The 25,682-nt window shown below is 39.2% G+C and overlaps 3 protein-coding genes across 9 annotated transcripts; 1 reads left to right on the top strand and 2 right to left on the bottom strand.

Annotated features, from left to right (window-relative positions):
- Window positions 1-2,773: 2,773 nt before the first annotated feature.
- Window positions 2,774-6,154, bottom strand: LOC109959417 (sialidase-3). Of its 3 annotated transcripts, none has more exons than XM_020598757.1 (3): window positions 5,841-6,154; window positions 5,297-5,536; window positions 2,774-5,207 (listed from the first exon to the last, which is right to left on the bottom strand). In XM_020598757.1, the coding sequence occupies exons 1-3, from the start codon at window positions 5,856-5,858 to the stop codon at window positions 4,200-4,202; spliced, it is 1,266 nt and encodes a 421-aa protein (XP_020454413.1). In that variant the 5' UTR covers window positions 5,859-6,154; the 3' UTR covers window positions 2,774-4,199. The 3 variants fall into 3 exon arrangements, with proteins under 3 accessions (XP_020454413.1, XP_020454415.1, XP_020454414.1); XM_020598759.1 differs by having other exon boundaries at window positions 5,865-6,154; XM_020598758.1 differs by lacking the exon at window positions 5,841-6,154 and adding an exon at window positions 5,682-5,834.
- Window positions 6,155-6,158: 4 nt separating this feature from the next.
- On the top strand, window positions 6,159-15,206 carry xrra1 (X-ray radiation resistance associated 1). Of its 5 annotated transcripts, none has more exons than XM_020598754.1 (18): window positions 6,159-6,540; window positions 7,390-7,532; window positions 7,626-7,697; window positions 7,781-7,853; window positions 7,953-8,050; window positions 8,622-8,770; window positions 9,898-10,002; window positions 10,159-10,277; window positions 10,379-10,431; window positions 10,521-10,598; window positions 10,676-10,769; window positions 10,846-10,964; window positions 11,079-11,231; window positions 11,415-11,538; window positions 11,669-11,784; window positions 11,892-11,997; window positions 12,081-12,262; window positions 12,848-15,206. In XM_020598754.1, exons 1-17 carry the CDS (start codon window positions 6,411-6,413, stop codon window positions 12,239-12,241), a joined length of 1,893 nt encoding a protein of 630 aa, XP_020454410.1. In that variant the 5' UTR covers window positions 6,159-6,410; the 3' UTR covers window positions 12,242-12,262; window positions 12,848-15,206. The 5 variants fall into 5 exon arrangements, with proteins under 5 accessions (XP_020454410.1, XP_020454409.1, XP_020454406.1 ...); XM_020598753.1 differs by having other exon boundaries at window positions 11,379-11,538; window positions 12,853-15,206; XM_020598750.1 differs by having other exon boundaries at window positions 11,379-11,538.
- A 3,799-nt stretch (window positions 15,207-19,005) lies between these two features.
- chrdl2 (chordin-like 2) lies at window positions 19,006-25,253 on the bottom strand. Its single transcript, XM_020598949.1, has 11 exons — window positions 25,129-25,253; window positions 24,604-24,716; window positions 24,344-24,437; window positions 24,107-24,252; window positions 22,413-22,506; window positions 22,031-22,092; window positions 21,415-21,583; window positions 21,104-21,292; window positions 20,827-21,000; window positions 20,136-20,228; window positions 19,006-20,022 (listed from the first exon to the last, which is right to left on the bottom strand). The coding sequence occupies exons 1-11, from the start codon at window positions 25,193-25,195 to the stop codon at window positions 19,889-19,891; spliced, it is 1,335 nt and encodes a 444-aa protein (XP_020454605.1). The 5' UTR covers window positions 25,196-25,253; the 3' UTR covers window positions 19,006-19,888.
- Between the last annotated feature and the right edge of the window lie 429 nt (window positions 25,254-25,682).

Genomic DNA, 25,682 nt, shown 5'->3' with positions numbered 1-25,682 from the left:
AAAGGTGATGAGGAGGTGATGGATGGTGTCAAAAGAAGGAACCTAGAAGGACAGATGGTGGTGGACTTTGCTAAGAGGATGGAAATGGCTGTAGTTAACACCTATTTCAGGAAGAGGGAGGAACATAGAGTTACATATAAGAGTGGAGGTAGGAGTACGCAGGTAGACTACATTCTATGTAGACGAGGCAATCTGAGAGAGATTAGTGACTGAAAAGTGGTGGTAGGAGAAAGTGTAGCCAGACAGCTTCAGATGGTGGTGTGTAGGATGACTCTGGTGGTCAGGAAGAAGAGGAGAGGAAAGACAGAAAAGAAGACCAAGTGGTGTAGGTTGCAAAAGAAAGAATGTTGTGAGGAATTCAGACAGAAGTAGAGACAGAGTAGAGGTGTGGAAGTGTCTAGGAGAGACAGCAGTGGAGTTTCTATCTAGTTTGTTCAACAGGATTTTAGAGAGTGAGAAGATGCCTGAGGAATGGAGGAGAAGTGTACTAGTGCCGATCTTTAAGAACAAGGGTGATGTGCAGAGTTGTAGCAACTACAGAGGTATAAAGTTGATGAGCCACACAATGAAGCTATGGGAAAGAGTAGTGGAAGCTAGGCTAAGAAAGGAAGTGGATATCTGTGAGCAGCAGTATGGTTTCATGCCCAGAAAGAGCAGTACTGATGCAATTTTTGCTCTGAGAATGTTAATGGAGAAGTATAGAGATGGTCGGAAGCGTACGGCAGAGTGCCCAGAGAGGAGCTATGGTACTGTATGAGGATGTCAGGAGTGGCAGAGAAGTACGTCAGAGTAGTTCAGGATATGTATGAGAGGAGTACGACAGTAGTGAGATGTGCTGTAGGTCAGACAGAGGAGTTCAAGGTGGAGGTGGGGCTACATCAAGGATCGGCTTTGAGTCCCTTCTTGTTTGCTTTGCTCTGAGAATGTTAATGGAGAAGTATAGAGATGGTCGGAAGGAGCTGCATTGTGTCTTTGTGGATTTAGAGAAAGCGTACGACAGAGTGCCGAGAGAGGAGCTATGGTACTGTATGAGGATGTCAGGAGTGGTAGAGAAGTGCATCAGAGTAGTCCAGGATATGTATGAGAGGAGTACGACAGTAGTGAGATGTGCTGTAGGTCAGACAGAGGAGTTCAAGGTGGAGGTGGGGCTACATCAAGGATCGGCTTTGAGTCCCTTCTTGTTTGCTATGGTGATGGACAGGTTGACAGATGAAGTCAGACAGGAATCTCCACAAACAATGATGTTTGTGGATGACATTGTGATCTGTAGTGAGAGCAGAGAGCAGCTGGAGGAACACCTGGAAAGGTGGAGGTCTGCTCTGGAAAGAAGAGGAATGAAAGTCTGTCGTAGTAAGATGGAATACATGTGTATGAATGAGAGGGAGGGAAGTGGAACAGTGAGGTTACAGGGGGCTGAGGTCAACAAGGTGCATGAGTTTTAAATATTGTAGCTATGCTGTATGGATTAGAGACTGTAGCAGTGAGGAATAGAAAAGAGGCAGAGATGGAGGTAGCAGAGATGAGGATGTTGAGGTTCTCTTTAGGAGTGACCAGGATGGACAGGATTAGGAATGAGCACATCAGAGGGACAGCTCAGGTCAGCTGTTTTGGGGACAAAGTCAGAGAGGCCAGATTGAGATGGTTTGGACATGTGCAGAGGAGGGATAGTGGTTATATTGGTAGAAGGATGTTGGAGATGGAGCTGCCAGGCAAGAGGTCACAAGGAAGGCCAAAGAGGAGATATATGGATGTGCTAAAAGAGGACATGAGGTTAATTGGGGTGAGAGTAGAAGATGCTGAGGATAGAGTTAGGTGGAAACTGATGATTCGCTGTGGCGACCTCTAACGGGAACAGCTGAAAGAAGAAGATATTGCTGCATTTGCTGCTTAAAGTGCCTTAGATTTTGTGTTACTTATTCATCTACTTTATATTTCATTTGTATTTTGTGGCATTCATGTGGACGGCAAAGTAAGAATTTCATTGTACAGGGAAATACGTTTCCTAACTGTGCATATGACAAATAAACACTTTGACCTTGACCTTTTTTACTGTCAGTCCAAGCCTACTGCCCGTAACCGGCCTCCGCCCCACTGTGATCCGGCCTTGGATTCTACTTCCTCTTTTCTAGAAAACTAAACCATTATCTAATTAGCTAATTATCATTAGCCTTCCTTTGAGCTTCTAAGGATGCAACATTATTATCTTGCTAAGTGTATTTTTTATTGTTATAGTCATTTGACAAGATACTCAGACGGCATACAAATCATGTCGTGACACAGCTTTTCTGTTAACTGTGGTGGGTTTATCTTTCCAACATACTACAGCTCTTAGCCTGCTGACAGCTGATAAACTGCTTCTCATAATTACTTTTTAAAACAGCAATACTCTATGTATTCTTTAACCCCTTGCCCCATTTGACAGATAATTATTGTTTAACTTGTTTTACTTACATTTATTCTGACAGTCAGCTGTTAAAAGCAATAATTATTATGGTAATTACACATCGCATTCGAGCCCCAACCCCGGGCCTGGCTCCAGGGTGGGGCCCCGGCTGCGCCATGCCAGACGACGTCACGGTCCTTGATTTTAATCTATTCATAAAGGGCTTTTGAGGTGGCTCGGGCATCTGTTTCGGATGCCTCCTGGGCACCTTCCTAGGGAGGTGTTCCGGGCTGCCCCCGCGACCCGGTCCCGGATAAGCGGAGGAAAATGGATGGATGGATGGATGGAAACAATGTGAACCAACCTGCAATAAAAGATGAGTCAGGTGATCACAAGTTACTTTTATTTTCTACTAAAATACATGTTTCATGCAGGTTTTGTCACTTTCTACAACAGCCAACAAAAACACAATGAAACTAGTGTAGAACCACCTCATGGCATTTTGCATCACAACATTAGGCAAAGAGGGATGTTAAAGTCACTCTGTACAAGGTTTGTGTGTGCAAATGTATAAATAGTGACTCTTCATCTGCTGTTATATGCTCTTATTTGATAACCAACAGTCAGCCACCTGGCTCATACCTTGTTATAAGACTGCATTTAATAATGCCAAGAATAAAGCCTGTCCAGAAAATGGTGCTAAATGTGCTCGAAAATAGAAAATAAGTAAATATTGTAACCAAGTGAAATATGGCTTTTGAAAATGACTTGACAAGTATCCCTCTCTCTCTCTCTCAGTTAATAGTCAAATGTTTAAAAAAAGAATACAGATCAGGTACAGTTTAGTTGGTCTCTTCGCTGATTGGCTAAATGTGGAAAGTAAAGAGTAAACATTTGGCTTTTCTGTCCAAGTTTGTTGTCAATTTTATAGCACCTACTGTGAACAATGCAAAAGGTTGTGCACTGACAGGCTATGGCACACCTTAAATTCAACAGCGGAGTACAAGGCTTAGGTGAATCAGATTATACTAAATGTAAAGGAGAGACTGAGTCTGGAGGAAAACTCTACGCTCTACTCTACAAGGCCTATGATCTTCATATGAAAATAAAGAGAGGTAGGCAAATTCTCTCCACTACTCAGAAAACACAGACACTTTAATAAGCTGCAGAAATAGGAATGAAGCGCTCGTCAAACATGCGACACATTAAGCCTCTTTTAAGAATGGCAGTCCAGCATTGCATGCTTTAAAGGTGCATTAACTAAGATTTTACATGTCTGAAATATCAGGTGAAAACGTAACAGGACATGGTGTCTCTCTGCCATCCTGCCCCCCTCCGTGACACTCTGCTGCCTACAGCCCTCCTGGTATCCCAGCTTCTCTACTTTGTGTTGTCAAGATACAGTCTCTAAATTAACCCTGCCTGCCACCTAGCAAAGGGTTTTTCATCAGTTTGGCTTTTTGAGATGGAAAGCGTTAAAAACATCTAAAGGACTCAAATTTGATTTGAACGTGGCATTCTTCCTTCTGGATGCATTACAATCTATAACTGATGTGTTTGTTTGGTAACATTATTGACCTATTACAGTTATACAAAGAGCTTAAATAAGTGGTTTCTGGTAGGTTTCTGTAGTAGAAGTAGCTAGTCATGTAAAAAAGGAGGCAACAAAACACATGCTTCATGCACGCATTATCTCCAGAATGCATAACAGTAAACACAGGTAGGTGTTGCACAGCATATCTAATGGCTTTTGTTTGTTTTCTTAGTTGGCAGAAGTTGTTAGAGAGCTTTGCTAATACAGAAATAAAACCACCAGTCAACGCGTCTTCTTTTCCTTCTTGATGCCTGTCTGCCTGACATCATTAAGAGTAAACGACATGAATGCTATCTGCTCAAGTTCACGTCCTTTCCCACACTCAATCAGGCATGAAAACTGATCCTTGTCCTCAATGTAAGCCAGGTCTGAGTAACCACTGGGCCCGCTGTGGATGATCCTTAGCTTGTCCCATCCAGACGAGTGCAGGGGGGATCGATTCAAATACACACCCATGTCCCTTCTACTAGATTTATTGGTTGGGTGCATGAAGAGAAGCCATGTTTGTGTGTCTGGGGATAAGAGCGATGTGCCACAAGCTTTGCTTTCAGCATCCTCGTTTGGGACAAATTCAGGAGCAGGAAACCCAACAACGCTGCCTTGACAGCCTCTAGGTGGCTCGACGAGCTCTGGAGCCATATGTGGCTTGTCAAAAAACACACCGCTGTTTTCACTCAAGGCCTCACATCTGTGGCCTCCGTTGTGACGAGCATTGCAGTAAAGATGACCTCTGCCCTCATGGTCTATGATCTCTGCCATTGCACATTCAGATGAATTTTTTTGAAGCATCTTACCTATATGCCATGTCTGCCCAAAGTCCTCACTATAAACTGATAGTGAATGTGGATCGACTGTGTAAGGAATGGGGAAGGAACAGCATCTGTAACGGACATAATAGGCATATGCTGGGATGATCAATCTGCCATTCTCCAGCTGCACACCATGCCCAGGACCCACAGCAAATGTGGCCCACTTATGGATAGTTTCACCAATCACACTTTCTGTTAAGTCTTTTGCTTGACTCCAAGTTTGCCCGTCATCGCTGCTGCTAACATAGCAAAGACGTGTCTTGTTCTTGCCTGTGATGATCTGCCTACGCTCTGTGGTCTCTCCCCAGATGCAGATAAAAAATAAAAACAGTATTTTATTGTTTTTTTCATACACAGGGCAAGGATTCATGGTGCGATGGTTTGGTAGACATGCCGTTGACAGCTCCTGACTGGATGACCACTGGAAAAACATCACAAGATCATTACAAAGAGGAGCACATATACTGATAGTTGTCAGCATTTAAGCAAAGCAAACGTGCAAATAATAACCTGAACAGATCCATCATCTTTCAACGTTCCTCTTCTCATAACAAGAATTTTGGCATCTTGGTCTAATGATGATGATCTTTTCTCTGCAAAGGCAAGGAAGGTGTGATGGTGTCTGAGATAAATGAGAGCAGGAATTCTGTATGTTATCCCATTTGGCTCCTTTTCAAACAAAGTTGTTTTGACCAGTTCCTCTCCACTGCTACTCTTTGATGGTGTGTTTCCCATGGTGAAATAGAGTTCCTGTGAACAGAAACGGTTACACATGTATAACAAGTTTTATCTTGTGTTTTAGTCTTATAACAATCTTTAAGGCATTACAAGAAGAGATCACACTCCAGCAGTGTGCAAACTGCATTATACTATGCGTGCATAACAAAGCGCTTACCTTCATTTGTCACTCTTCATATTTGACACCCATAATCTCTGCATAAACGGAATTTTACCATCTAATTTCACGTAACTAGACCTTAGTCATTAACAACGCTGCTGCTAGAAGGAAAAATGACACTATGCACTAAAGCGAGGGACACAACCAGTCACTTACGTGTTCGCTCGGACACATACTTACTAAACTCGATGTTGGGTTTCGATAGCTGCGACAGCTAAAGCATCATATACTCCCATTTTCGGTGATGTGTTAACGCAATAAATACATAGCAGTCAAAGAAGCCACCGACTGTTCCAGGAGAGGAGTAGTCATAAACGACCAACTTACTGCAATGACGCCAATAAGCAGCGTCACGCATGCGTACTGTGCTAAACAATTTCAGATGTAATATTATATCACGTATTGTATAGGCTACGCAAAGACTGCTGCATAATCATAACAATGACTGTTTGACGTCTTTAAATACGTTATGCTGTTATCTTGTCATTGACTTCAATCTTTAACCAGCTAATGTTACGCTCCCCGGTCTCTTACGCCATCGTCCGCAAAAAAAAAAAAAAATGTTCGTGTTCACCTTTTTGCGCACTCCGCTGAATAGGAGGGCCAGCTCTCGGTGTACGTACTATTGCTAAGATACAGAGCAATACAGTGTAGTTGAAGTATATTGTTAAATAGCTTGTTTTTTGCAAGTTCAGTCCGAGAAAAGTATAATTAACACTCGCATAAATGTTGTTTGAGGATAAATTGATCACACAAGCAAACAAGAAGACTACGGCGTCCTATAAATTTGATGATGGACCGAGCTGTTCTACAAAATGTTTCCTATCCCCGACATTACTCCGTCGAAGGAAGGAAGGTGGGTTAAATTGGTTAAGCCAGTGTACTTAGCTTGAATTAATTAGTTATTTGGGTGCAGGAAAATAATATATTCAGTGACAAAGGCACTATCTTACCACAAATAATAGGGAGATTTATTGTAGTATTGCAAGTTAATATAATTAAACTCTTTAACTCTTTGATAAGATACAATTTAGAAAGGCGTCATTGCTTATTAATGGGTTTATCAATTTTTAATAAATCTCCTAGTAATGTTTTATTCATTACAACAACTCCTGGGTTGCCGGGTTGTGCTAAATCCTCTATCAGCATTACAAATTTCTAGCATCTAAACTCAGTAGGGAGACCTCCAAGTCCTCAAGTCTGCAGCTTTAAGTGTTAGCAAGCCAACAATAAAGGGTCACAGGTATCTCAGTTTGCAATAGACTTCAAAGGTCAGTCAGTCACCTGTAGGCTAAAGGTGTCTACAATAGCTTAATTCATCATCTGTAGTTGGAAATGTTAATAAACTGGTCCAGCAGTGGAATAAAGTGTTCTGAGATATTAATAAAGCAAAAAAAATACTAAATATTTTTCCTGTTCTGCCTTTAACATTTTAACAATTTGTTGCTTTACTCTGTTTTATATCATTATGAGCTGAATATCTTTGGGTTTTGGGCTGCTGGTCAGACAAGACAAGTTCAATGTCAGCTAAATAGAGCGTATGGAAATTTAGGTTGGCCATCTTTCACACTTTTTCATGGTTAAAATTGGAAAGAAAATCAGCAGACTATATATGATTATGAAAAATAATTGTCAGCCACAGGTCTAAAAACATTTATAAATCTGCAAACAATATCTGCTTTATTCTGTTTTATTTTTCTTCTAGGTGCTGGTCATTGGCTTGTAGCTTACAGAAAGGCAGAGGAGCAGAAATATAGAAATGTCCACAGGAGAATAAAAGAAACTTATAAAAGCAAACACAGGGTGACTGATTCTCCTCTTGGTAATATATTAGATGGACCCTTCCTGGTAAGTCATTGAAGTGTACTTGCTTACATACAGAAGCAAGATCAGTCCCTTGTTGGTAACTAAACAATGTCCGTTTTCAATTTTTTTTTATAGCTCCGGTTACATTGCGTTGATAAACCATCTGAGCTCTCCTCCATTGACATCAGTGAGCAGAAATTGAATTCTGTAAGAATCATTTTCACATTGTAGTCAAAATACTTTGGTAGTCTATGGGTAAAGGTATTAAAAGTGATTCTTTCTTTGCACAGGTCAAGTCAGAAGACCTCACGATGTTTGACAATGTAGCTTACATTGATGCATCCATTAACTCCCTCTCTTTAGGTAGTTATTCTTATATATCATGGATATGTATCCTCAGTATGATTTTGTGGCTTTTGTAAAAATATATTGTGTCTGAAAATGTCCATTGTTTTTATGAAGCTTCTTTCAGCTGTTTTGGGTTTTTAAGAGAACTCAACCTGTCCTTAAATGGTATTTGCAACTTGATATTTCATGCTGCTGACTTCCCTCATCTGGAGGTAAGACTGATTTTGACAACGTAGATGCACTAGCATCATTATAGTATTTTTTGGATTATTAACATGTCACAGTAGTAGTAGTAGTATGCAATTTTGCATGATCTTTTTAGTCATAAGTACTCAAAAGCTTTGTACTTCTATCAGAAATGCTAACATCGTCTTTAGGCTGCTCCTTTGTGACTTTTTCCCCTGTTAGTTTAAGTTGTGTATTTCTACTGATGCCAACTGTGAAGGCCTCAGTCCTGGCCTTCACCATGTGAAGCTGTGTCTTCTGCCTTACTGCTTGGTCCCTGACACCAACATTATGCATTTAAAAAAAAAATACAGTTTCAATATTTGTTCTTTTTGGCAAAAATGATGAAGGAGGGATGGTAAAATTCACAATTAGTTCATGCTAATTGAGGGCAGAGCAGCAGGTAATGTAGAAAATCTGTAGCTGTGTAACATTGTTAATATGTAAAATTGCGGCAACTCAGGCTTTCACCGTGTTAATGGTTTCTTGTAGCAATTGTGTAACTAGTCTTCTTGATAATGTTACATTTATTTAAGCAAGCTATTTAAATCCTCACAGGTTTTGAATTTGTCTTACAACCGTTTGTCAACTGATGATATTGTTTCCATTGGTCGGCTTCCACATTTAAAAGTCCTTCATCTGACTGGAAATCAGCTTCATCGTCTTCCTCCTAATCTGGGTTTGTCCACCCATGACCCTGTCCAACTGTTAGTACACTACTTTATTGTCCCTCAAGCAGCAATATAGGAGTTTTTGTTGTTTTGTTCTGTAACATTCTTTCTGCTAATGAAAAAGGTCTTCACCTATGATCACAGACAATAGGTGATCAGCATTTTCCCTTCTTTGCTTAGAGTTTTCATCGTTTGTCTGTTACTTGTTGTACATTTATGCTATTAGTCCTCTTCTCTTTTAACAATATTTGCTCATTCATTCTATGACAAATGGCAATAAGACAAGTAGATAATTGTTTAAATTAGTGTGTGTGCTTCCTTTTTTATCCCAAATTCACACATATCACCTCTGTCAGGCACTGCTTTGTGCAACAGCTGTTATGCCAGTAAGTCAGTGGCAACAAGCCGACTTTCCATATAAAGACTATTCCAAAAAATACTTTGATATGAGTCATGGAAAAGCTGGCAGAATGAAAGACAACTAATCTGCCTCAAGACATATTTTCCACAGAAATGCTAATTCATTGTTTACCTGCAGTCTGACTCTAGTCTGCTTCTTAGATGTCCACACATTATACAATATCCAACTTATAAAATAACACCATAACTTTATGGTTATAGTTTATAAGTAAGAATTGATCATAATTTATCCCAGGCAAATGTTTCATAGTTCTGCAGTGACTTTTTTTTTTCAAATTAGTCACTCCATTCTTTATTTGGTAGGATAGTTCATCCTGCTTATCAATGTACTTATACTACATCGGCTATGGTTTCATAGCACTAAAACTTTTACATGTAGACATACATACTGTATAGTTAAAAACAGAGAAAAGTCTAAAACTGTTAAAAAAGTGCATTTGAAATGTTTTCAAATCTACCAGAAGGGGGTGCACGAACCTTCTAGATTCACTCTCCTGATTCTGTTGAAATCAGTGTAATGATATTTAATACACCAGCTCTACAACCAGGTACATGAAGTCGAGCAGAAAATGGTGTTCACACATACAGTAGGCTATATAGTATGTTATAGTATGTAAATTTATGAATCACAATTACCTGTATTTATTAAATGCATTCACCAGTCACCGTTTTATTAGTGTATGTTCTGTATGGGTTTTTATAATGTTGATTGATTTTATAGTTGTATTTTATTTTTTATACAGGCCTTCTAAAGGAGAAGACACTCAGTTTAGAGCTCTCGAAGTCCTGATGCTTGATAATAACAGACTGTCCTCTGGAGTCTTCATCAGTCTAACAAACCTTAAGAGGTCACTATGGTTTGAAGTTTTCTTTATACTATGTTAGGTGAAGTCTTACTTAAAAAGTCACACCACCATGTCATAGTCAAATCACTTGTCATGAAGAGTACCATTCAGTATGTTATTTAAAGTCATCTGATTTTTTAAATTTTATTTCAATTACAGGCTAAAGTACTTAAACCTACAGGGCAACCGCATTTCTGAAATACCGTATTTGGGACTGACGCACTGTTCAAACCCTGCACAGACTTCTAAGGAAGAGCAAGCTGGAGAAGAGGGACTTGGTAAATGCTCAGCATCTGCTTGATATAATGGACCTACAACACAGTTTTCTCAGCATCCTCAGAAAAATACTGATTTAGTCATTTTTATCCTGTCAAATCAGCCTACACTGAGCCGCATCCTAACACCAATGAAAATTTGAAGAGGATCTCAAAAGTAATTGATTCTTAGCATTTCAGTTGTTTCCTCGCTGTGTTTTTGTAGCCCACATTTTAAATCTGTGCAATAAACTTGATTTTTCACAGGAAAACTGGAAGGAGCAGTGCATAGGATCTAGTTTGCCATTGCCAGAGCTTCAGTTCCTCAATTTAGCTGACAACAAGGTGGTTGTTATTTTCTATAAATAACATTTTTTTTCTCGAATATTAACTAATGTGTCTGATCAGTGTTTTGTCATCAGATTGCAGAAGAAGAAGCACTGATGGCTGCCGCCCTTTTCCAAATGCTCCATGAAATTGATATTCACTCCAACCCACTGACTACACAGAGAAGTGGTAAGTGGGAGCTTTTATATAATCATTCAGAATTTTATATGATAAAATTGTCTTCATGACTTTTGCTTGAACACAGGAGACCCTCCTTTACTGACCTATTACCTCCAAGAGAGACTGGGGATAACGATAAAGCGTAAGAAGACACAAGATATCATGAAGCTCCCACTGAAGGTGGCCACTGATCCAAAGTGGAAGGTCTGATGTGTTCTGCACCGTCGATGCTGTGTGATCATGGCCCTCCTGATTCCACAATGAAAATTACACAGTTACATCAGTCGTTGTTCTTCTTTTGACAATCTTTTATTGTAGCTGGAAGAAACAAACTCAAATGTGTCAAAGAAGCCATTTTTGTTGATGAATGCATCTTGCCCTGCACAAAGTCAAGCGGAGGCAGCTGTCAAGGGAAAGAATAGTAGAGATGACACCTTTCAAGAAAATACAGAGCACTTCTTTGTTACTCAGGTATGCACATGTCCAGTTGGTGTCGTTCTGCTCAGCTGAGAAACACAAATGTGTAGCCTTTATAAATAGTCTTTATAAATGTATGGTGAATTAGTGTCTACATTTTAAATAATATTCTCTCCTTACTGAATGGTACATCATTCTCAGGCAAAAGATGTTTCTGAATATGTGTTTGAGCATCAGGCTGATGAGAAAGAAACTACAGAGAGCGAGGAAGCAAACGAAGAAGCCAGCATTCGTGAAAAATTTGACTGTTACAAAATGTTGATGGATGCAAAACTAGATCCTGATGTGGTGGAGCCCATTGGTGAGGAGTGAGGACTGTAGTTTCACCTGCAGCTGTTTATATTTGTACATTTTCCTCAATCCCTAAAGAGTTTGGCTATACAATAGGCTCATAGTGAAGAATAGTCATGCTTTCTTTTTTCTTTCAACAGGAATTCAAACAGCTGTTCGGATGCTGGAACACACACTGAAGAATCTTAATGTTTATAGAGACTCGAAACCAAAGCTTGATAGCATCCAGACACCGTACAGAGAAAGAGAGAAAAGGGTTGGATATTTTGCTACACACTCAGTATTACCTTCAAATTACAACTAATATAACGGGGAAGATTTTTACACTTTCATTTTTATTGAATTGACTGTTTCTGTACACAGATTAAGGAACTTCCACCTTTAAAACCAATAAAGCAGCCAACTGAAAGGGTTGATGAAATGATCAAGGAAATCAGAGCGAGTACAACTATAAGAGAAGTGGCCTTAAGTATGCATGTTTCTGATGCAACCAGAGTCAGCTACCTTTCATGACCTTAGCTTTCTTTATATAACACTTTGTTTCCTGTTCAGGCAGCGTCATACATGGCACGGGTGTTGACAAGCAAGAACATAAGGAAGCTCTGTCACTGCTGAGGGACATGAAGACCAAGTACAAGATGGTCTATAAGAAAACAATGGAACAAGCAGCTAGCACAGAGTCTGATGGAAACACCAACCTAAACCATGTTTGATGATACTGGCATACAGTTGCTGTGAGTAGAAATTATTAGACCATACCAGATTTCAAAATAAAAGTAGTGCTGAGTAAATTTTGCATGTTGTGCATGAACTATAGATTGATTCCCCACAGCAAACATTAAACTGCCTGTAAGAACAATTTTATCTTGAAGTTTACCAACAAGAAACGCATAGCCTGTAATCTTTCAAAAGCTTCGGTTTGCGGTGTAATCAACTGCACGGGGAGAGCTACAGATGAAGAACTCAGCAGAGTTTACTTCTGCAACTGGGTGGCATCTGCTGAAAATACTGTTTCTGTCTTTTCCCGTGAGTCTGTCTGATTAATACTGACAAGCACAGAGTGATGCTTCGGAGCAGCTGCACCACTACTGCTATGATCAGATTCAATTCAGCATTCTTGCATCAACTAATAGACTTCAGCTGTACAAAAGAAAAGTTGACTGGCTCCTCTTTGGGGAGAGCCATTTTAAACTGATTGCGTACTTTTGTATTTTTCAGTTCTCAGAACAGTTTCACCGTTTCCTCTGGCCCAAACTGTTCCCATAAGAACACCCTTGAACATCCCAGCATGAAATTACTAGTGATATCTTTCATTCCAGTATAGGCCAACAGACTGTGGTAATCAGTGAAGAAGATGTCAGTTCCAACACCAATCGTCTAAGGCTCCACTCTGCTGAAGCGGACACTGAAGCAATGCTGCTTTATAGGTGACTCTGTGCTTGTTTTTCATTTCCTAACCAATGGACAAAAACCAATGGAAGTGTGTCAATTAATAAAATATCACATTAAAGTCCACAGTGAGCCATGTGGTAACTTAAAGTATAATTCATTTTAGGGGCAAAATAGGAACTTTGCATTATTGTCAACCTTGTCAATAAATGTTACACTGCTACTCACGTTCAGAAGTGGTACAGTAGAAGCTGTAGCCTATAGACTTCTGGCTATGTTACTGTTACTATCGATCTCATAACTTTCATGGTGTTTTTTCAGCCCAGTGTGTCTGCTTTCACAGGTTTCAGAAACAATAATGCCACTGTATGAATTGAGTATATTTATTTAGTGTATTTAGTGGAACAGTTGCACTTAAATAGGATTTGCAGTTCACATCCCTAAACACATAAAGGATAATTTCTTATTACACTCATGAATAAAATACTGAGCTCACATACTGGGCACAGGCCTAATGGTCCCACGGGTTGAGGGGCGCCCTTGAGATCAGACAACCGTCAAGTAAGTGTTAACCTTTCTGTTGGAAAGTCAATCAAATGAGTACAAAATGATTACAAAAAGCCACAAATTGAGACAAAAAAGAGGTGCAAAGCAACTACAAAGGGATACAAACCCATTAACAACACAGAAAGTGACCAAAGGCAGCAAAAGGACTTACAAGATGTAAAATTGACACAAAATGGATAAAAACAGATGCAAAACAACCACAAGAAGATAAAGTGACTACGACTCAAACTCATGTGGTTTCTCTTGGTCCTAGAAGGGCCGGAGGGGTGGGGGCTTTTCATGTATGTGCCCTGGGGCCCATTGTCTCATAATCCTTCCATAATTACCCCAGAAGTTGATAAATCATATGTGGCATTCCTTAATCTTAAAATTTCTATTTAATTTTTTTTGCTGTTCATTTCCTGTTTAATGTCATTGCCCTGTCCTTCACATGATTTCAAATCTTTTTCATCAGAGCAGATGTGGAATGTGTGTTCACCCCAGGTAGAATAAATCAACAGGTTCTCTGAAGGTATTTCATGCAGGGATTCTACAGTATTACACGCAGCTTGTGTATGTTCTCTATATATTTAATGGTAAACTGCGCTGTGTATACAGTGCTTCTGCAAGCAGATGTTCATTTTCATTTTATTTGATTTTAAATTTTCATTGAAACTTACGTTGACTTATTATTGTTGCTATTAATAATAATACTAACTATCAAAACCAATAAGCAAAATATTTGTTTAGAGTTTGTGCAACAACCAGCCAAAATTAAACGACTGGCTATTTTGTGACTGACACAAACATTTGTTATGCTCCAATTTGAAAATCTGACAGTGAAAGACCTAAATGGCTTGGTTACCACAATACGTCAGCAAAGGTGATAATATGTTTTGAGATACAAAAGACCTCAAATATTCAAAATTTCCAGGTACAGCAACATGTATTTTGCATATATGAGTGGCTTAATTTACCATTAAAAAGTGTAAAGGGTGTATTTGCTTTAATTTCAGGTAACAAAAACAATCAGACATTTCCAGTAAATAGACCAGCACTTGGTATATTTGATGGTAATGAGGACACTGAGCTACAGTAATATTATTTTCCCATCCACTGGAGCTCAGCTCTACTCGGCCACGCTGGTGTTAGATATCCCACAGTACTGGAAAACACAGCTGCTAAAAAGCTCTGATGTTCAGCGTGATTGAATTATATCAGAATTGTTTTAAAGTGTGTTGCTGATTTTCACTGCTCTGTCCAGGCTCCAGTATAACTCAGCTAAAGACTTTCTGAGGGTTTGTTGTTCCTTTCGGTAAAATGATGGAGTTTGTTCTACAGCCAGTAAGACCTGGCATGAATTTACTGTTGCCTGACAAGAAAGCTGTTATAATGCAATCTTGAAATGATAATGATTAGTACTTCAAGCATCTCTGGTTGCATATGTGTAATGTTTTCCTCCTGGAATTCTTTGATATAAAAGAAAATGGACATGCATTATTGTGCAAGATGTTGTAATACATGTTAGCCTTCTAGTTTGGGGCAATGATTAAGTCACAGTTTTTGCTGTTATATTCCAGGCAGACAGACCTCAGTATAGACTCGTCAGAAACACTTATACTATCCACATATTAAATGTTCACAAGATGGTGATGAAAAATAAGAACATGCATTAAGAAAATTGCTTTTCAGCTTCTGTCACCATTATGTGTGTGTGTGTTTGTTCCAACCCATTAAAACTTGCCTCAGCTCTACCTCAGTTTTGATTTATTATGACTATCAGTGATGTGGTATGAGCAGTTCAAATACCACAACAAGGAGGGAGGCCCCGCAGTAACAAGGTTTAACAAATTTTTAATAAGTTAAATAATTAAAAGAGTATAAAGAAATGTATGAATGCCTGTCTCCACACCACACGCCGCGTTGTCTTTTAGGTTTGAATTAACTTTCTGGTTTTGTTTTGCACCTACAATATGCACATTGGTGATACCTACTTCCACACCTCATATTTGCATTTTTCATTAACTTGATAAACACTCACTAAACACTGTTACTCCGGTAGTGTGTCTGTTCTCTTTTTTTGTGGCCTTTGAGCCAGTCCAGCTGGCAGAAAATAACATAATCTTGAAATACCATCAAGATGAGTACCTGTTAAGGGGGAGCTCCATCAATTTTGCATTGAACTTTCATAAAGTGGGACACTCATAAAAGGCTTTTAAAAAAGGGATCAAAATTGAAACAATAAGACAAACACATCCTGATTTCTACTCCTTATGGTTCAAAACTGCTGGATCCTACACTTCCCACAATGCTAGAACATTCTTGTCTGATAAATGTGTAGTCTCTAAACCCAGGTTGATGTCATCACTAAAACATCATGAGGGTTCATTTTTCTCAAACGTGGGAGAGCTCTCGCTAGAGAGGACATTATAAAACCATTGTCACAGTTAGCAATACTCATACTGAGTAAACTAAACTGTAGTGTTTAGTGGATATGTTTTTATTGATGCTGCTTTGGATGCCTCTAAGTTTAATTAAATTTCTAATTGTATATCAGTGGCTTTTATTTAGACATGCATGGTGAAGAAGTGAAAATGGCCTCCTGATCTCACTTCAAGGCTGAAGAATATTACACCATTCACTTAGAGTATGTCTGTAATTTATATCATAAAGGCAAAAGGTTAGTTTTACTTCATGGTGAAGAGTGAAGCCAAAAGTAATTCATCATTTTATTTTTATAGTCTTCGTCACATTAACATAAACACATAATAAATGGACAATTACAGTCAGCTACGCTTGTCCTCTGTAACCTCCTTTGGTCTCACCATGAAAAACTGATGGAAGTGAGTTATTAACTCAAAACACATTTTTATCCGTGCTCTTTGTGAAATCACAAAATCTGGCAGGAGAGCTGGATTCTCCATCCAGCAGCAAAAATAACAAAAGACACAGTGGAGAAAGGCATCGACGGTGTGTGTCTTAGGCGAGACAGATCTGTGTTTATATATCAATGTGTTTTTTCCATATATTTGAATGCAGTACATTTTCACATCTGGAGCAGTCATTGCTGCAATCAAGCCAGAGAAATGTTTGGGTACAGTTTGTTTGACTCTCAAATTTCAGGCCGACGGTTTAGCTTTGAGAAGAACCCTGTGGCAGCTCAGACACCAGATTTGGCTCAGGAAGAACGGGTCTGAATACCTCATCAACACTCCTCATTACTCAAGTGCCAAATGAGTTCACTGCAAACTAAGTCATTATTCCCTCTGATGGACAACTGAACTGTAACACAATTGCCATGTAATCCTGGAAAGGCTCGGGCAGGCAGGCTGACATCTGAAAAGAGGCCATTAATAATTACATATCATATGTGTTGTTGTCCGTCTTCTTCATCCTGTGAAACAAAAGATCTCATTGTGGTTTCTCACTCATTACGAGCATGTGTTTAAATGTGTGGCCTCAGGATGACGGGATAAAGACCAAAGCGTTCATGATATGTATCCGGGCGTTGTCCATGTTTTCTTGTCCAGAGTCCAATTATCAGCTAAAACGATAAAGACCAACTTAATTAATGGCCGGGTGTGAAAAACAGCCCTTGATAGATTTTGGAAGTACTGTGATGAAGTATAAACTCAGTGGTTCTGCTGAGCAACATAATCAGCTATGAAAGCAAACACATCAATCAGACTCAATTAACACTGTTTGGCTCCCTTTGAATCAAATGACTGCCTGATTGATTTGCAATGCTTCAGTTGCTCACAAACACTGTACACATCTGTGAGGAACTACTCACTGCCGCAGATGGGAAGGAGGCTTTATTTCTTTTGAAATAACTAACTCAGCTGCTTTCATTTGAAAGACAAAGCTACAAATAGGCTGAGCTTTAACTTGAACCATTTCAAAGATTCTGTTATTTCTGTGGCACATACAAGTGGATGTTCTCTGATAAAAGCAAAAACAGATTTGTTAATATTATTAGTTAATATTACAATGGCTAAGAAGTGCCTCCAGTCCTGGGCTGAGTCATGACCCTGAGTCTCACATTTTCTTCTCACTTCTCACCAGATCTGGACTACATGGGCAGCAGGGTGGAGTACACATACACAGAGCTGACTGAGTGCATGATTTATACTTACTGACTGCCCCCAGCTGTTACAATTGCCAGAGCCAAGATTCAGCGTCCATAGCTGAATTGGCCCCTGAGATGAAATCAAACATTCACAATGGCAGAGATATAGACAGACACAGCATGTATGAAAGATATTTAAAACCTGAACACTTGATATACATTTTTAATGACCTGTATGAGAAAATGACTACGTGAAAATGTTAATTAATACTTTAAGTAAGCAGCACTAAAGCAGAATATCCCTTTCTCCCCCTTTTGACTAGAATACCATCTTCAGACAAGTAAGGCCTTTCTGTGAGTGTAATGAAGCCATACAAAGGAACTGCGTCTGTTTCAAAATATTGTTTCATGCCTTTAGTGAGAGATAGACAGAGCTGTCTGGTGCAAAGTGTAAGAGAAACACAATGAATCACTGTGGAAGGGGAGGGGACAGAGAGAGCACAGCAGGAGTTCACAGAAAAGGGAAGAAAGATTGTTCTGAAGAACTCACTCACCATATCTGCACACTGACCGAGTCAGGGGGAACTGCAGTGATAATTTGACACCTGTTGATCAAACAGGCCTGCAACCAGACAGCACACAGCGCTGCCAAGCAAAAAGACTGTTGTTGCTCTCACAGGTCACACATGGGTTGTGCAGAAGGAACAAGCCTTGTGCAAGGTTTGCACACAGATGCCCTTTGGTTTGTTGACCTACAGTTAGCAGTTAGCACACTGTACCAACAACAGGATCCAAACTATAAAAATAAAAATAAAAAATGTTTGAACTAAAGATATTTTACACATTGTTTCTGTCTGTAGTGTTTAAGTATACAATGGACCCTTTGACATCCAAACAGGGTTGCAGGAATAAATATTCTGTAAATACAGTAGGCCTATGTACTGTAGTTACAGTCATGTCAGAATATATTTACCTTTGTTTGTTAATTCTTGTGTTTACAGTCATTTCAAATTGGACTTTCAAGCATCCCAAATAAGCAGAGGAGAGTCAACAGAAAATGAGGTGTTATGGGGCGCCATGCTGTTAATTCTGAGGAATAAGTAGAATGATTACACAGGAGTGAAATGAAGGCACCAGTCATCAGGAGCTGGTCCCACTAAGGTAACTAATAACAAGTGATTCTCGTAGGAAATCTGGTGTTGGGAGAATAATGTGTATGTGAGTTTTGGGGGTGAAGGGAGTTTCAACTTCTGCTTTTGATTTTCATGCCTCTGATAACATTTCATCCCCAGTGGGAACACAGTTTATCCAGCCTTCCGGTGCACTGTTTAACTGAAGCCTTCCGGCGATGACGGTGTTAGGGCCAGCACGCAGACCAGAGATGAATCAGAAAATGTTTTTCAAACACTGCCTTCAACAACTACAGGCTCTGAGCCACATCTTAAGCCTTTCTCGGGTAGCCTACATACTCCTGCTATCTTACTGTGAGCTGTATGACTCTATGGAAATGATTCAATTTCATTTAAACATAAAAATTACAGCTAGAAACAAATCAGACAAAAATGTAGTGTAAAACATTGAGAACACTTTATGGGTTGCAACCTCGAGCAGAAGCACAGAATGAATTCAACTACATCTACTAGAATCATTTAAAAAATACTTTATGGTAAAGTCATTAGGCTATGACAACAAACCAAATGGCTGATTAAAAATAGCTACAGTAGGTCTATATTTAACATCACAAAGAATGAAATGCAAAGGCTGTTTTCTCCGTTTGTTCTACACCGTGGTGACACTGTTGTGTACATGTAAAACACAACATTCAGACTGTCGAATGTATATACACAGAAATCATACAAAAACCAATAAGCTTTAAATAAGGTGAGAAAACCTTGTATTTACAATAAATATGTTGATGAACATATAAAATTCTTTTAAAAAATACACGGCCCTTGGTGACTGTTCTAAAATACATATTATTTTTATAAAGGGATTGTTTAGAAAACACTGATCCCAAAATGTCCTCAATCATTCTATAAATGCACATCTCAAAATCTGTGTGAAAAACACTCATTTCAAATTAATACCTAGAGGCTCTAACTGTTTCCAGTTCAGAGCTGTGTCCACGTTTACTTTTTGTTGCATTATGTCTAGAGCTTTCAACTAAAACCACCCACTTAAATAAAATAAAAAATGTGATGATTAAAACATAATGGACTCCAGGTGGACTGATAAGCAACATTATAAATGAGAAACTGTGACAGTAATGAGGCAGGACATCCAAGTGCAACATGTATGACTGAAGTATAGATGCCACCCATGTACTTATTGGGAGTATCAATATCAAAAGTGGTTATTAGGGTGTACACAATCCTTCAATCTGCCTGGGATTTAGGAAAGCCACCATCTCCCGAATGCCATCTTCACAAATTGTATTCTGAGGAGCTTTACTCAGATTTTCTCCCTCCTCTTTAAACTTTCTCCATGTCTCTGGAAAATGTTTGTGAATTAAAATACGTCAGGCACAAAAACATCCAAATAATCATATTAAAATAAGTCTAAAATGAGTTTACCAGAATCTAAACATATAAATAGTAACAAACCTTCATCGAGTGTTGTCAGCAACGTGTAATTTTCTGGATGATCCACAATATCTTTTCTTTGAATGTTGCCAATTTCCATTAATTGTAAAACCCCTGTAAGAACAAAGAGCTCAGATGAGAGTCATACACTGGTGCAGCAATACTGTAGCCTACATTTACTGTATATTTTATAATCACTCAGTATTTGTGAAAACATGCATATTCACGTCTGCAATGAGAGTTACAGTAGATGAGAACACTCTGATGATAAATTTGAAGCTGGAGCTAGAAGCCGGTAGCTAACAAAGACAACACCTTCCAGCAGCTCCAAAGCTCAGTAATTACTAAATGCTATGTCTTGTTTTTTTAATCAGGGTAGGTTGTCTGAAAGGCCGCCTCTCTTTTTCACATTCACACAGTTACACCTGGGAGCAGCCCAGTACAACCACAGACTGACCAGTGGCCACTGGGCGGCTCAGATTAAGGGTCTCGCTCAAGGAGACCACAGTGGTGTTAATAAGGGTGAGGCAAGTGCTGCTTTATCACCTGTCTTAGACAGATTTCATCTTGCTGGGCCGGGGAACCTTCTGGTTACAAGCTCACTTCTCTAACCTTACAAAAACCCACCACAAGCTGTAGTTATACAGGCTGTTTTCTGGAACAGTATAACTAAAACTACCTTAACCAAAATTACCATCAGTCGTTACAGTACCTTCTACAGTCTTCCATACTTGCACTTCAACTTCAGCAGTATTTTGTCTTTCAACAGCAATAATCCTAACGGTGTTGGGCGGGTCAATTTTCAAAGATGATTCCACTTTATACACCAAGAGATTATTCTTATATCCAAGATAACACTGGGTCTGGTTACTTTCCGTTTTACTCTCTAGAGAGAAAAAAAGACAGAGAGAAGTTATGTGGATGATGTTTACAACCAATCATCATCATGTCAGTATAAACAGTTTATTATATTATGACTGTTTGAATACCTGGACAAGTCTTGCAGCACTTTCCCGCTGATTTCATAGGATGTTGGCACGGATACTGGCTGGGACACGTGATGCGTTTGCATTCCTGGAGGCCATCAGTACAAGTGCACAGGATGCATTCCAGGACCTTCCCCAAAACTGGGTGCCATATGTCTCCATGCGAATATGTCTTGCCATTGTATAAACACGCTGAGCGAAATGGAAAACATCTGAGTGTTGTGCTACATATGGAAACGATCGTAAAGTTGTGAGGAACATCTCCGTAAAATCAAACACCTATAAAGGATCCTTCTGTTTTGAAAAAGACTCACCTCTCTGGTGTTTCCTCTGCAACAAAATGTTCACAGTGGTCTCCGAAGCCCCTTTGAGGTTAAGTTTACTGAGACTCAGGCCTCTTACAGATGTCCTGACCCTGGTTGGAGTGGTACGGTCGGGCCACGCCCTGCTCAGCTCTCCAGAACACTGGTCAACTGAATGCCTCTTTATATACACAGACATATAATAAAAAGCAGTTATCTTTCATCCATTCAGATATTAGCTTTACATGCTTCTTCCCTGAGTGACAGTAGAAGGATCATCATAGATCTCGTGAGGAAAATTGAAGTCTTTGCCTTTAATGATCACAGCAAAATGGATGCTTGAGCACTAAGCTGAATAATGTGATGCCAAATTGAGCAGTACTATAGCAGTCCTCAAGGGAAAATAATTGATTTTCTTGTGCTTTTAGACAAAGAGGTTAAAGGCATTCGTCAGCTCCATAAAGTGTGTAGTGGCCTCAGTGTCATGCTCAGGGACACACCATCTAAGTGCAGACACTCAACTGATAAAACAACTATTTCTCACATGTATTTTTAAAGCTTGTCAAGCTTCATCTGAAAGCAAAATGTATCATAATGTAAATTTTATGTCAAACTGGTGAGGACATACAACGCCTCTGTTCAGTTGCTGGTTTCCATCCTCAGTTGATGAGTACCCACTGGTGTCTTGATCTAAGAGAAAAATACCAAAACCAAGTATGAGGGAACTATAACAGAAAACATGGCAGCCTGGCTGCACTGACATTTGTGCAGTGCTGAAATTAAATATTATCCTATATCAGCTTTTAGTGGAATTGGATCATAATGATATAATCATATTGTGATGTTGTTTTACTAAACTACAAACACGTTGTAATGTAAAAAAATTAAGAATGTGGTTATTTGTATTCCATGGCATATCAATATCAAAAAAAGGTTCTTATTATTCAGCCGTATTTACTAAAAAATATTATTCCAGGTTGAAAACAGCTAGAAGGTTGGAGCTTCACTACCTTTACACACCAAACAGCAGGTATCTGGAAGAGAGACTGGTGAGGAACAGGTGATGGGTTGGCATGTTTTCAGAGCACAGAAGATGTGTCCATTCTGAGGAAACAAAGGGTGGGAAAATGTCCTTATTTTTCAAGCATGCGCTCCAGAAAAGTACAGCTTTAGTACGCCAATGCTTTTTCAGGCCTCTCTATAGTTGTTTACATATTTATATGGATTCATTATTAAAGTATGTGACATATTATATATCACATGCTTGTTTAATAACAGAGATCAAGTCCATACAACACAGTCTCTTCTGGTATCTAATGTTCTTGAACTATGTCAGAAAAAACACAATGAGCCATTACATTCATCTGGTTTTTGTCCAAAGCTAATTCTATATTCTTTCTCCACACACAGCCACACTCCTACACCAGTGGTGTCAGAGCTTCTCATAGGAAATAACTAAAGGCTCAAGGACTCTCAAACCAGCCACACTACAAATTATGGACAGCCTGGTCTACTACCTAAGCCATCTCAGGACATCTCAAACTCATGATTGCAAAGTAATCCATTTTAAAAACTGCAAAAAGTAAACTAAGCTGTGAGCATTTTGTACTGAATTCAAGGCTCTAACACTGAGAATGGAATATGTTACTAAAAGATTAATGAGAGAGTTACATTAGGATAAACAATGTGTACTGTCAGGCTGTTAAGTTTATTATTATGTGTTGTGTCCTTGGAGACTTAGAAACATCTGTTAACGAACGTTAACTTGATATCACTAGTTTTCTAGATTAAAAGTCTCACCCACTGTCTCCTGACAATCACAACCGAGCTAAGGCGTCATATGGATGGACTAAAGCAAGATGCTGAATTAAATTAAAAATTTAACAATACATTTCCACTTTTACTGCATTATAGAATTAACAGCAACATGTTTGTGGCCAGGGATACCTGATCAGCAGTGGCATCTCAAAATGCAGCATACAAACCTTTTTACTTTTACTTTACTTTTACTTTTACTTTGTTAGGTTTTTTTGGTCAACAAACAAAATTAAAATTTCAATTATTACACAAAAAAACACAAGCCAAACAAACACAAAATTTAGCCAAATAAATCTTTAAATGCATGAAGAACAGTTTTAAAATAAGAAATGGGCAGATCTCCACTAAAGTAGTCGGGTGATGTCCATAATTTAAAGAGTCTGGAGTGTGTGGAGTGTGTGAAGGCATAGTTTTCTAATGATTAGAAAAGCACAGTTGGGGGCACATTAAAGATTCTCATTTAAAGTATATGTAGTAATTAAAAGGTAATTTTCCTGTGGTAGTGCTTAAATAAAAAATAACAATTCCCAATCAAAGGAGGACTCTGAGAAATTCATACATATTTAACGAGGAAACGTTACAGTTACTATTGCTAGGACTGATGCTTTGTCATATATTTTTAAAATTAAAATACATCTGAAAATGTTGCTATTTTTCTGTTGTCATTTTAATTAAGGTAGCTGTGCTCTGAAAAGTGGCATATGAACAAATTTCATCTGCAGTTTCATAGACTACATGTAGATCAGCGCTTGAGCTCACCTGGAGATGTAATCCTTAAACTACTTACACACAATAAGCATTTAGGATATGATACCAATTCACAGAATCCAGCAAAAAAAGTTCAGTCTAACTAAAAAACAGAAGTGGTAAAACAGATGTAACATACGGAGCATGAGCACATGGCACACTGATTGCTTTGCTTGGATGGAAAGAGGTCGTGCTTTGTGAAGGTCTCCCCCGGCTGATAAATACTTCCATTATGCCTGCAGGATTTCACTGAAGCCCTTAGCCCTGCAGGGATCCTGGGCTCATCTGAGGGGGGAACATGAAGTTACAACAAAAACTGATTCTCTCGGAAACTCTGAGCTGACGAGGTGCTTAGAGAAAGACAGTCTAGTCTTACCTGTGCATCTTGGACAACACTGCTGAGGCTTGGCTACTGGGTTTGCGCACGCCAGAGCAGGACACTTGATTGTGCTGCATTTCACATGGCCTGTCTAAGTGAGATTGCAATGTAAAGTTTACAAGCATAGGCTACCTTTAAAACCACAAACCAACCGCAACGCCAGCAACTTAGAGCTGAATCAGACAGCCGAGCAACAGAAGGGCAGACTATGAGATGGTTGTTCTAACGAGATAAAGGCTCTAAATGTTTGCAGCTACCTCAGTGCAGGAACAGCGCATGCAGAACATAAATCCAAAGGGCTCCAGATAGGGGTGCCAGCTGTCTCCTGGGCTGTATGTCTTGTCTTTGAAAGTACATACAACCCCGGACCCTGAGTGTCAAAAATGAGAGGGATGAGCTATTGGGAAACGCGTATGGCGCAGATAAAATTAACGGCAAAAACACAAAGGCATTTACATATAATCGAATACATAAAACATCTGACAGAGTCTTGGTGCCAAATCGACATGCCCCTTCAGTGAATGGCACTGATTCCACTTCTGCCTATTAGCTGACAAACAGCAGTCATTATTAAACTTTTGGTGACTCCTGTGACGCAACTTTGTAAATAAACTTTACCACAAAATATCGGTTATATCTAGAGCTGATGATGATGATAATCTCATAACCCCAGTTCAGATGTGTTGGACACCGCAATTTCACGCTTTTCTTTATTTTAAGCCCCATACGTTTCATCGGGACAGCAGGCATCGGACAGAAGCATCAGCCGGGGCTGGTCTTACCTTTGCGGAGTTTTAGCTCTGCATCTGCAAACCAAATGAAGAAAAGAAGCGCAAACATGGACCCCATTTTATTACATGTGCGTGTCTGTCTTCAGCGCGCAATAAATATGTTTCTGCAGGACAGAAACTGCAAGACAGTGTGAAACAAAATTAAAAAAAAAAAAAAAAAATTTTTTTTCTTGGTTATTCTGCAGCGCCGCCTACAGGACAGACTTCACACCATTTCATCTACAGTATATCATCATTGATACACAAGTGCGTTTATATTGTATTAGACTTGGTTGTGTTTGTTGCCCTTTGTATTTGTTTCCCCTATGGAGAGTTATGCAGAAATATAGACTGCAAACAAAGTTGTAATACTGTGCTCCCTTTATTAACACACATAGGATGATAAAACTGCAACCATGTTAAAATAGACTTCAAGATGCCAAAAGTCTAACAAGAAGAAGAGGAAAATGAAAAATAAAGATGGAATAAAACTAAGTGACCCACATCCCAGCAGGGTGTCTGGCGCCCCAACTCCCTACCATTCCTATTGCAAACTGTCACATGGC

The sequence above is a fragment of the Monopterus albus genome, unplaced genomic scaffold, assembly GCF_001952655.1.
Source record: "Monopterus albus unplaced genomic scaffold, M_albus_1.0 scaffold39.1, whole genome shotgun sequence".
Classification (NCBI taxonomy): domain Eukaryota; kingdom Metazoa; phylum Chordata; class Actinopteri; order Synbranchiformes; family Synbranchidae; genus Monopterus; species Monopterus albus.
This window is presented reverse-complemented; position numbering and strand designations above follow the sequence as displayed.